Consider the following 12,741-nt stretch of genomic DNA (forward strand, 5'->3'; position numbering starts at 1 on the left):
CCCGAGAGATTCTTGGTAACATCCAAAATTAGTCATACTTCTGGCTAATGTTGGATATATGTGGTAGCTTTGATTATAAGAGGACTAAAATACAACTGTCAGTACGGTAATGTCCTAATATGTAGCTGCAGTGCAGACACACTTGGAATACCTTGCACAATTTTGACAAGCCCATCACATGGTATCGTAGGGTAATAAAAATGAATGGGGACCTGGAGTACCTTTCCTACTAGGAAAGGCCATATTTGTAGCATAGAATAGTGTTTTATAAAATTATGTATGGTGTGGAGATTTATCCATTAGCAGTGGATTGTTGGTTATAAAAGACTGAGGTGAAAGCCCTTGATTAAGGTCATTTTGCAATTTGTACCAAACATTTTTTCACTGTTAGCTTTAAGGATTGTTTTTTTTTTCTTGATACCATAAAGATTCACTAACAGCATTGTAGTGGAATTCCCTCCACCACCCCCAGGTGGTGCTAGACAAGCTGCTAGACAAACACAACTTGGACAGACTATCAGAATGATGCAACCAGACAGACACTAACAAATGCACATGGTATAGCACTGAAATTGAGAAGTGTGTGTCAAAATCTTGCTCCTAAGGCTAATTATAAACATCCATGTCCTCCATTTAATCACTCTTTAACAAAGCTCTCACAAAGGGAGGAAATGTGCTGCTCTTGTCTTGCTGCCACCAGAGGTTAGTCTTTGTCCTAATAACATACATTCCACAGGGTACACTCCCAGCTGAGTTGGTACAGGCTACATTCCTAGTCGTGTGCCAGAAATGAAGGAAGCCAGACTTGCTTCCAACCCAGGCATTTGGGTGCAGTGGATATTTAAAAAACCCTAAGCTACTATTTTCTTAAGTGTTTTGCACTGGTAAAGGGCAGGTAAACATCTCTTCCTCAAAATTTACACCTGTTGAATGTAACGTTCAAACCCTGCAAAATAGTAAGACTCTTTCTTCACCTGGGAATTTTGTGTTTTCAGGCAGGCTGGAACAATGTGCAAAAAGCTTCTGCTGTATCTTGGAACTTTGATGTCATAAGGTGACCAGATTTGGCAGTTGAGATCACACTTCTATAAATGGGAATCTACTCTCAATTCACTTTACATATTGAAGTATTTGGATTAACAAAAACCCCATTGAACCATGTCTACCTGTCCATCAACTGACTTCACCCAGCTGGGTGAAGTCAGGTGATGGGTGAGAGCCAATCCTGCTTAGCGTGTGTATTTCCTGTGGGTTAACTTTGGCAGGTGGGTGGGCTCTGCCCATCTGTTAAAGTTGGCCACGGGGTAGGGAAGTTACACAGATATGGTCTGCCAGGCCAAAAAGGTTCCCTACTGATGCTCTAGGGGGTACGATCTGAACAGGAAGATCTTAGTTCGAAACCCCTTTCAAGTATTAAGCTCACTGGGTGAGCTTGGCAATTGAACTGCTACATAGAATTACAGATTCCCAATTCTTCTCTACATCCTGAGCATTTGGAGAACTTACTGATTGTATCTGCCCACAATAAATTTGACTATTATACACATCATTGCATCATACTCATCATTGGTTACCAAAAGACTAAGTGCACCAGTGTAACATCTGCAGCCTTGCACTATTTAGGTGATGAGCTGCCTTTTCCCTAGTCAGCAACTAGTTTCACTACTGGGCCACATTGTGAAGGAGATGAGTGTGTGGCCTGCTGGCAAGCCCCGTTGTGTTAGAAACAAATTAGCTTTCTACTGTGCACTCCAGCCAAACACAACTTAGTATTTCTGCTTCTGCATTGCAAGCTCTTCCAAATCCAGAAATATGACAAACTGTGTGACAAGTTAATTAACTGATGTTGAGGTTTCATATTAAAGCAGCCAGTTTTAGAGCATCACTATGAAATATGACTTAGGGCACCAGCACAGTAAAGTCACCCACTTCCCAAGGAAGAAACATGGCTTTGGCATAGCATCTCGTAACTCTGCAAGTCCATTTTTGAGAGTTGAAGTCAGAGAAGAATTTTTCATGTTTAAAGATAATTTAATTTTAGTTCTGAGGTGTATGTTGGGTATAGATACCTTAGGTTGGTATGGAACGTGTACTTAAATATGAATCTGTTACTTAAGTGAAGGAGCTTGATGTGTTGTTATATGTACTCTTAACACCTACTGGTGATTCTTTGGTTGGTTTGTTCTGTGTTAGATTTCTGAGTACCCACTTTAACACAACCTGGTAGACTGTGTCCGCTGAATAAAGCTACCCTTGGCTATAGTGCTGAGGAGTCAGCCACCATGGCCGTCCAGTGATTCAACCATATTCTAGATTTCTCTGACTTTCTATCAAATACCAGAACCACTAATAGTACTGGAAACAGTGTTGTACAACAGTTTTCTAAAAGTGCTGAGAATCTATTAATGATCTTAAAATTACTGACAGTACCAATCCAACGGTACAATCTTGCAACTGATTTCATTAAGATCATTACACAAAACTTATAATGTTCATCTTTTTATTGAATATTCAGGTAAATATTTCACATTAATACAGGCTACATAAAGTAGAGCCACTATACGACATGAAATTTACTCAACGTTTTTCCTTTTAAGTATGTAAACAATTATACATGTATTTATCACCCTAAAAGGTTGAAATCATGTACTCATCTAGTTCTCTGCTGCATACAAGTAGCATTCAGTAGTGTTTAGCCAAAAGCACTAGGTTCATCCGATTTTGAGTTCAAAATGGCTAAACTAACTGGAGAACAGAATCAGTTGAATAGGTAACTCATTTTGTTCTTACACAATGGGCAAACAAGTTTCTCTTGTTATAGCCCGCAGAAAAATTGCTTAGTTAGGCACATTAAAAAAATTCCCAAGTTCTTCCAAGGTCATATGTTTCTCCAAACAAGGCTTAAAAAAAAGAAAAGGAAAGAAAAAGGTAGGCCCTCCTAAATCAGTTGACGTATTTGAGGTGCATGTTTCCAATGTGAGGCGCCCAGGTGCCAGGCCAAATCTACAGGAGGAGAAACATCACAAAATAGTTAATTTCAGAGTATGGCTCCAACACCACTATACAAAGACCTACAGAATCAAGTGGTGCAAAAAAACAAGTTCTAGCTGACTAAAGCTTGGCCCCAACACCCAGATTTAATGATCAGCTATCCCACCAAGACTCCATTTTGAAGTACACTTAAGGAAAATGTAACATTAGGATGGAAGAATGAAGACACTCCTAGTACTCTTACAAAAATTCAATTATATTATTTAAGGCAGATGTTTGAAAATTTAATAGTACAAAAAGCATTAATTACTGCACCTGCTGAGCATCGGTACATTCTGTTGAATTTTGGACAACCTTTATCATGGGATTCCATGCTGGATCTGGAGTATGCAGTCCATTGAAGAGAGGCCCACCTGGTCCATCAGCTAGCTGAGGATGAGACGGTATAATGGTGCCTCCATACATGGAAATTGGAAGGCCCTAAGGAGAGACATGGCAATTTACAGAAAGTGGTAGCAGAGAAACAGGTTTACAGATGAGTAGCAATCTTATTTGTAGTAACTAATGAGTACAATGCTACTGTTACGCAGAGATTATCTGCAGAATTCTACACCACCTCTAAGAGGCTCCTGAGCATAGACTAACCAACTTATGTTCTACATTAGAATAATGTATCTGTGTCAACCCTACATTATTATTTTTTTACATTCATCACATAATATAAAAGCACATTTTAGCACCTATCCGCCTCTTTTAGAAGCTGCCTAACTAGATAAGATTCATTTATTTGATACCAGCATATTGTTGGAAATTTGTGAACATTCTAGCCAACAGAAGCCAGGGCAGTTCCCACATTTCCCCATCCAAATTAATGTTTATACTGCTTTCCTTACCAATTAAATCCCTCTTCTATCATAATAAATCTGGTCCTGCCCACAAGATATTATGTAAATTGGGACATTGGACCTAACAGACCTTCATGCCTAACAGCACATTTACCTACTGTACTGTAAGGTAGGGATCACCAACACTGTGCCTGTGGGCTCCAAAATGCCCATCAGTACACACTCAATTAAAGCTCAGAGTAGACATGAGGGCCATTTCTATTGGGCGGACTCCAATTATAGAACGTTCTTCCCAGTGAAGCCTGTCTTGTGTTGTCTTTTCAATTCCATGTTAATATTTTTCTGTTCTACAAGACTTTAAGATCTGCCTTTAAGTCTCTGCGATGTGGTTGATGCTTTAATGTACTAAACATATTTAATGGCTGCTATAGTGATATGCTATATATTGTATTTGATTGTGCTGGTTTTCTATTTGGGTTTTTGTGCTAATTTTGGTATAAGTACAACATGGCTGTTAATTATTAAGGTTCTTTTAATCCTCTACAGTTCCCAGACAACTTATAAATAAATAGGGTGGGATTCACCTAACAGCCCCCACCAACAGAAACCCTGCACAAGGACTTCTGCTTGGGAAATGGGGCTCCCCCCCCCCCAACTGGCTTGAGGGGGTCAGGAAAAACCTCCTGAACAGTGTTGGGAGGTCTGTTCAATCAGGCAAGCTGGAATGCTTGTGCAAACAGAATGATTGGAATTCCACCCATAAACCAGTAGTTTGGAAAGTCTTCCTCTCCACAGTACATATACAATCCTTGATACTCAAGAGTAACTCATTACTGTGTAACAGGCTCTTCTCCCCTATACACATCAAAATGTAAGGCTGTTGTCACCTGGCAGTTCGCATGGCTGCCAATAGCTGGGCACACCAACTCCAGTGTGACAACAGAACAGCAGGTAGGCAGCTGTACAAGCAAATTGCTGTGTGAAGCACCTCCCTCTCTTTGCTAAATGCAGCTGCACCAAAGTTTAAGAGAAAGAAGACACTTCAGAGAAAATTGAAGCATCTCTCCCCTCCTTTAAAAGGGGGAGGGACTTGGGGCGAGCTGTAAGGAGACAGGCAAGGGGTGAGTGAGGTGTAAAGGAATGAGGGAATGGCCAGGTGTGTGGGGGGGGGGGAGAGAAGGGGTTTGGCAGGTAGGCAAGGTTGGCAAGTGGAACAAGCAGAGATACGCAACACATATTAATACACAAAACGGCAAGCAATGCAGAATGTTATCCCCAATTAGCACAAATTGCCTATTAGACACCCCAGACAAACAGAAGTGATGCTATTCTGGAAGGACTGGAAGCTGAGAAGCCCCCAATGTTCACAAACAGCTTCCATTGAGAATACAAATTCTAAGAATGTTTTACAGCTGTATGATTTAGTTTAATTTGAAGCAACTGTGGAGGTCTGTGCATAGTATGACTGTGCGCAAGTGTGAGAGAGAAACTTTTGAAAGCGTACTTTAGAGAAATCTACAAAGCTGTTCGGCATAGGCTGCTGGAAAATATTTGAGGGCGCCACTATTCCAGAGTCATCTCTCTCCATCGGCTGATGTTGGGAAAAGGTGCCAGGGTCCGACAGCTGCTGATGAACTGGATGATTTCCCATGACAGGCTGAGACCAACCTGACATGCCTTCTAGAAAGATAACGAAGCACTTGTTTAGGGATCAGAAAAATCTCTCGTATTAATCAAATTTTATCTCTCTTATTACCCAAAAGTTAGAAAAGCTCCTTCTTGCCGCAGGAAGAGCCCACCCAACTCTACACACACTGCTCTTCAAGGGCAGTGACCTTTCCATGGCAAATCCAAGGACTAGTTCTCAGTCCTCATTCTCCACGATTAATGACTGTGTCCTTTCACAAAGTTTATCTGCCACCCTCCTGAGATTCCTGTGGCCTGAGGTTTAGGAACATGAGAAACTGCTTTATCATAACAAAGTGTTTGCCCATCTAGCCCAAGTATTATCTGTGCCTAGCAGCAGATAGTTCTGTGTCATCCTTCTAACTGGGGATTCCAGGGATTCAGCCTGGGACGACCTCCATGCAAAACAATTGCTCTGCCATTTAAGGGTACGTTGTCCCTTTCCCTCCTCACCAACACCCTCTTGTACTTTGTCCTGCCAATGTCTCAAGCCAAACATGGTGCTAGCAGGACATACCTGCACAACAGAACTACTTAGTAGTAGCTGAAACTTCACTTACTGATTCACTGCAGCAATACCTACTCCCCAAGATACAAACTACTATTTGAAATTCAAAAGGACTTGCCTCTTCAGAAATAGAAAATGCTGCAGTAAAAAAATCAGGAATTAAAACTCCAGCTGCTATCACAGGGTTCCCTTTTTGCCAGTACCTCCCTTATTTGGGGTCTGATCACTGCACATCAAAGGCATGTATTCCCCCCCCCCCTTCTTCCCATATCCTAGAAGTTGTCACACCCTGGCACCACTCCCGTTTTGGTATCTCCAGGTTCTCATCTAGCCTCTATACGCCCTTTCAATGGTCTTCCGTATCCAATTTACTGAATATTACTTATCGAAAGATCTTCCTTCCTGTTAACTGCTATCTTCAATTGCTCTGAATGCCTCTTCTAAACCGTTGTGTCTCCTCCATACCGATCACCCCTTTCCAGTTTCCTACACTGACTCCATGGGAAGCATTGCACTGACTTGAAGATTCGCTTTGGAGCTCTCTCTACTCATGTGTCTTCATTCCTTTCATGCTGCACAAGGCTCACTATCAGCCACTTTCCCCACTCCCCTTTCTCTGAACTTTCTGCCATGCAACAGTTCTGTATCCCTGTAGAGACTTATTTTCCTGCAGCTCCACTTCTTTAGCCACCTTCCTGGCTATTCTCAGAAACACTCTTCTATTCAGGGCTACTACTGGCATTATTAAATTCCTGCATGGAAGATTTCCACTCTTGCACAAAGTAGGAAAAGCACAATGTGCAGGAATACATGTTTAAAGTACTAAAGATGTTTAAATAATTTCTGTCTAAACAATGGACTCTTTAGGATTTATTTAGTTAAAAGCTCAAGAGCTTGATATAATGCGGCTGGGAACCTTTATCCTGTATTTGCAAATTACTGTTTCCTTTAACTCTTAGAATCATTTCCTTTGAGATACTCACCTGAAACATTGTTAACACCAAATGACCAGATACCACTGTGTCCGACAGGAGCTGCAAAGTTGGTTCCCAAGGGGGTAGGTGTGACAGAACCTCCTTGACGAATCCTAGCAAGTCTTTCTGTTCCAATAGGCGGTGGCACCTTTCGATCTTGTGCTGTGCTCCCTGATTTTGGCTGACCCAGAGAAGAAGGTGCAGAAGCAGCTGAAAGGGGCGAGGATGATCCCGAGGAAACTGATGGAATAGGAGATTCACCTGATGAAAAAACAGTTCTCTTGCTTTATCACACATGAAATGCTGAGTTACCTTAACTGCTGCTCTAGGAAGTTTCCACTAGAGATGAAATTCTCAATGCTTCAGCAAAAGTACACTTCTACTGTAATCAGCGGGATTTAAATACTAAAAACATTTTTTTTTGTAAAGTATCAGTATTTTGAAATAGATGAAAACTGTGTTTTGAATTTTAATGCATCTTAAATTAGGTTATAACATGGTGCTTCATGATATAGTTTATTATTAGCTTATGTCTTCAAAACTGTACATCCATCAAGGAGCTGTTTGAGAACAGGCTTCAGGGAATGCATTGGCAAAGCAGACCACTTCTTATTGGACAATTCTGACAGGTGGCTGGGATTGCTCACCTGCCAAAGGCGGCCCATGGAGTGCAGTGAGATTAAGATCTGACTTGCTGGCCAAAAGGGTCTCCCTCCCTTCCCCAAATGTCTCTAATCATCAGCCTCAACAAAAAGCTGGGTCACCCTGCCTAAGTTATCTAGGCTCTTTAAACTTTTATACTTCAGAGCTATCTGCCAGGTTTATTGTTCTTTGTCCCTGACTGACATAGGAGCCAATGGCTCTCTAGTTTATTTACTAAGCTTAAAAATAACTATAGGGGACGTTTTCTCCATGACTGATCTATGAAACAGACTGGACTGCGTAGTGGTCTGTTAACAAGCACTCAACTGATTTCCCATCTCCATACACCAATGTCTAGGATAAATAAGCCACTAAAGAGAGAGATAAGGGGAGAAATAACCCAAAGGCAGCCAGCCAGCAGCTTCCTTGTGGTGTATAATTGCAGCCTCCTCCAAATCACTGCTGAACAAACAAAATTATCAAGAGCTGATCTCATTCAGCAAGCATCCTATACAGACCAACTCTAGATGAATCTATAACATGACTTAAGCATCACTTATTTACATTCAGATATTCTGAACTTGTCTGGGATCAGATAGATAGATAGATAGATAGATAGATAGATAGATAGATAGATGATAGATAGAGGCAGTTTAAAAGTATTGGGTCTAAACTAAAGCAAATGTGCAGCTGCATGCATGTTTCCTTTAAATTGTTTTTAAGACCAGCAGTGGTCATAGGGAGCTGCAAATTTGAGTGGGTAAACAATGAAATGGGAAGGGTATTTTTATCTTCCTTCCAACAGAGAGAAAAGCAATCGTGACAGATTTGTGTGTAGGGAAAGCCAGATGGGAAAAGTCAAGCAACCCTCACTCCATCAATTCTTCTACTCCAACTCTCTGAAAAGGAAGGGGAACCTTCATGTGACTGCATGTTATGTCTAATTTGGCCCCTTTTAAGCAGTTCAGTAATTTCATCTTTTCAAATTGCCTCAATTTCTTTAATTAATGCTGAAAACAAATTTATGTGTTAGAATCATACAGCCAGCAAAAAGGTCAATACCAACAGACTGAAGAGTTGAATTAGACAGACCCCCAAAACTCCTACATGAATTTGTAGCACTTGTCCAAGGGTGTGGTGAAAAATGCTGTCTGTTAAAGCTGGGGGTCCCAACAGGTGCTGGCCCTTGAAGATAAACCCGTGCTCCTTGAATGTTTGCTGAAAAACCAGCCATAGGCGCTGAAGAGGAGTTTGAGGAGCTGCTGGATGGATCTAGAGAAGGTAAGTCTACAATTAATATGATTATGTCTGAGAAAATAACTCCAAAGACCCTACTTGTTACCCAGTTATACTACGAATTACAGAAACCCTCCCATCATAATCTGATGAGGTCTGTAGGATAAACAGATTCTCATTTATCTTGATTTCTATCATTAAATAGGGCTGGGTTACATTTGGGATTTTTCTAGCCTGCCCATATAATAATTAATTACATCCTGTGTTTTAAATATTACCTGCTTCTAGCATGAACTGCTTTTCACAATCCTACCTAAAATTAAGGAGAATATTTATAGATGTTCTGTGCATAGTTGAGTTGGCATAAATAGTTAAGCCAAGATAGGGGAAATTATTTGTTATTGCCAAATTGGTCAAATCCCCAGTATATACAGTAATCTCAAAATGGTATAGTTACCTGTATAGTTTTGCAGTGCAAACATTTTCAGACTAAGTCAAACTAATACCAGCCTGGCTTGATGTGAGCATTTCACAACATTAAACTGTCACTCTTACTGCAGGCATTAAACATTTTTCAAAACATCAGGGAAGAAAACACAACCAGCGTAGAATTCAGTTCAAAACCACATTTTTAGATGATGTAGACCAGGAGTGGTTAACTTGATGTTGTTTGGACTACAGTTCCCACAATCTCTGCCCACTGGCCACATTTGCTGAGATAAATTCAAATACATCTGGAACAGGTTCCCCATCCCTTCTGTAGACTCAATGAAAAGATTTTGCTCCTCTTTTGCAGCAAAAGCCAATAATGGGATAGTCTGCTGCTCAAGACCATTTTCTCATGGTTGATTAAGCAATTTTGCTTGCATATTTAGGTTCTAAACTAGCGAGAACGCCTCCCCAGATGGCTGAATAGAGGTGCTTTTTCACTTTACCTCTCTCTATGTGGTTTGTTGCATCTACTGCGTGGTGTATTTTAAGAGCTCTTACAGGGTCTCACTTCATCCCCAGAATGACTGTGGGATAACTGAGGGTCACTATTCTGGTTTGCTTGTTCTTTAAATGCCACCACATAGTGGATGGTTGAAAGGCTTCTAAATTAACATCCCACAAGTCTCCTTTATGTCCATTAGTACACACATAATTTTCTCACAATGGAATTCACATAAACAGGTCACAAGGATATAGTGCCCATGCAATGCAGAACTTGTTTTAAACTATGAACAGCAGCAAGTTGAGTAAAATCCTTCTTAATCTTATTTTACCAACTATGGTCTCTGTAAAGGTTTGTACTATCAGGACTGAGGCTTAGAAATGCTGCCTATGCTCAGCAATTGGTTATTACATCAATGTGTCAAAGATAAATATCTGTAAACTGCATCAGCAAAGATTCAGAGTGGGGTTGTTGTTTTTTAACTGAACCCTACTGGAATTCAAGTTTGAGAATCTAAGAAATCTCAGAGCTGACTGAAGAGGAATTATCATCTGCTAAGTATAAAGCACAATGCAAAACCTTAGTGCAAGCATAACATAATCAAAGAGTGTGGCTTGTATTGATTGCAATTAAAACTGGTCAACACCACCAATCAGCAACAGAGGGAATGGCCATCCTTCCATTTCCTATTTAATTATGCAACTTACTTTTATCTCATTATGGTTCTGACAAGAGTTCAAAAAGAAAAAAGCAGAGCAAAGCTTTAATAGGTGGAATGCTGAGAAACATTTTCCTAAAATGCAACTTTGGGTTCCATTTTGTTATGGAGTAAAGAAAAAGGCTAACTTATCAATGAATCACATTATCTTGTCTTAGAGGAAGACAAACACAGGAAAGGGGAGGGACTGGTATGAGGGTATGCGAAGGATTAAACAAAAAGTCCCCATCATCTATATGGGCCAGAATTTTTGTTTAGGATGTTCTGTTTCCCCCATCATTTCACAGAAGTTACCTGAACCAATATTGTGTGCCAACGTTCATTCTACAGAGTCACACCAATTCCCCCATCTTTTGGTTATATTAAGTCACATTATGAAGAAAATATCAACTGAGTAAAAATAATCAAAGACCCAACACAATTCTTGTTTTCAGTATTCCTCTGGTTCAGGATCACAGAAACAATTTTAAAGTTTGGGGAAGCTTTTCAATTGCTATCAAGAGGCCATGAAGAATTATCTCCCTTTCCATGCAGAACATAGCAACTCACCTACAGGACTAGTTGAAACTCTCTGGGAAGGAGGCCGGAACCCTGGAGCCTTGGAGTTATCAGGATGCACATTTTCCATGTGCCCCATCACAGAGTTACCCAAAAACGTAGACTGGACAGTGTAAGGTTGGTCTGCTGCTCCTCGTGTGGACAGTGGGCAGTCTCCCCATCCCTGGTTAGCTGGCACCTGGTTGCTATCAAAAAGACTGCTAAAGTGATTGAAGAGTGTTGCTGGGCCAAATGTAGGAGGCAAGGATTTGTTTGCTGGGTTCATATGCATCTGAGAACCGTTCATAACGTTCATGGGCGATGACAGCTGAACTGTGGGTGGTGGCCCTTGCGAAGGTGTCAAAGGTACTGCATTTGTAACGAAAATGGACTGAGGTTCCTGATGTATGTTTGCATTTGGTACCATTGAATAAAATGAATTTCTAGGTTGCATTCTGTGAGAGACACGGGGTGCTGGTACAGCTAACTGAGGTAAGGTACCATTGTCCTGATTATCCGTAGCAACCGATCTAGGTGAAGCTAAGCTTAATGGAGTAGGTTCTGAACTGGAAGAAAAAGGCATAGATATGGGAGGACTCAAGTCAGACATATTGGTCGGCAGTGTTTCATCTTGCGCGTTGTTTGGAGGTGCAGGACTGCTAGATGTGCAGGTTTCTATGACTCCTGAAGTGCTGCCAGATGAGATATTGCTGCTAGCAGCAACCGATGATGGCACACATGCGTTTCCAACAGATTGTTCTGGTGTCGATGCCTTTTCTTTGGGTGCTGGGGCAGAAGAAACAGCATCTGTTTTAAGTGCAGACTGCTGTGCCTGTGGAACACTAGCGGGTAGAAATGTAGTGGGAACATGCCCGGTGTTTTCAGGTGCAGGAGAAGCTGAAGGCAGTGTGCTACATGTAGTTGTCACAGTTGAGATCGCTGTCGTCATGGTACTTGTCTTAGGAACGCAAGCGAACAACTGTTTCCTGACCGATGATGGAGTCCGGTTACTTGTAACACAGAGTGGCTGAGAGGATGCAACTACTGAAGAGACAGTACCAGGACAAGTGGGAGCTAAACCCGTGGATTCAGGCTGCAAAATGTTGCCATTCTGGTTAACTACGCGACTTGAACTGTTATGCTTTGGAGAGCTATTTGTGCTGCCTGGGTTAACTGGCCTCACTGGGAATGGTCCCCAGGTGTTTGGAGAGGTTGAAAATGTTCCTCCAAATTGGGCCATCGGTAAGCGAGGGTGACGAATCTGTTGCATAGTTTGGGCAGCCAATATGGCAAAGTGAGGGTGGGAATAAGCTAAGGGAAGAGAGACCGGAAAAGAAGAGCGCACGTTTGCAGGGACATTCTTGCTTAATTTGTTAGCAGACTGGAAGGTAGACAGCGTTGATGACTGAGAGGTGACAAGAGATGGAGCTCCAAGGGGAAATGAGTTTTTGTTTGAAGCTGAAGCAGTACTGACGCCAGATGAAAAATTTGTATGGACTGACTTGGTGCTGGAAGCAGGTGTTCTTATATGAGTTTTAGGAATTAAATCTTCCAGTTCCTTGGCAGGATCTTGAATAAGGGCATTAATAAGTTGTACTGCATATCTTGTTGATTCTGTTCCACCCCTGAAATAGAGAAGGCAGGATCATCTTTAGAACACAAGGCTCAGT

General features: G+C 41.3%; 1 protein-coding gene across 22 annotated transcripts in view; it reads right to left on the bottom strand.

Annotated features, from left to right (window-relative positions):
- Positions 1-2,483: 2,483 nt before the first annotated feature.
- The window catches only part of LOC310681093 (ankyrin repeat and KH domain-containing protein 1-like), an 86,041-nt gene continuing 75,783 nt past the window's right edge, over positions 2,484-12,741 (bottom strand). For 4 of the 22 annotated variants that reach the window (XM_083448484.1, XM_083448494.1, XM_083448502.1 and 1 more), the window contains 6 exons: positions 11,084-12,696; positions 8,709-8,918; positions 7,014-7,265; positions 5,341-5,516; positions 3,307-3,471; positions 2,484-3,003 (listed from right to left, as the gene is read on the bottom strand). In XM_083448484.1, coding sequence (XP_083304610.1) covers positions 2,944-3,003; positions 3,307-3,471; positions 5,341-5,516; positions 7,014-7,265; positions 8,709-8,918; positions 11,084-12,696 — 2,476 coding nt within the window. In that variant the 3' untranslated portion in view covers positions 2,484-2,943. The remainder of the gene's footprint in view (positions 3,004-3,306; positions 3,472-5,340; positions 5,517-7,013; positions 7,266-8,708; positions 8,919-11,083; positions 12,697-12,741) is intronic. The other 18 variants (XM_083448504.1, XM_083448489.1, XM_083448498.1 and 15 more) reach the window with 12 other exon arrangements.

The sequence above is a fragment of the Podarcis tiliguerta genome (assembly GCF_965153285.1).
Source record: "Podarcis tiliguerta genome assembly, chromosome: 7".
NCBI lineage: Eukaryota > Metazoa > Chordata > Lepidosauria > Squamata > Lacertidae > Podarcis > Podarcis tiliguerta.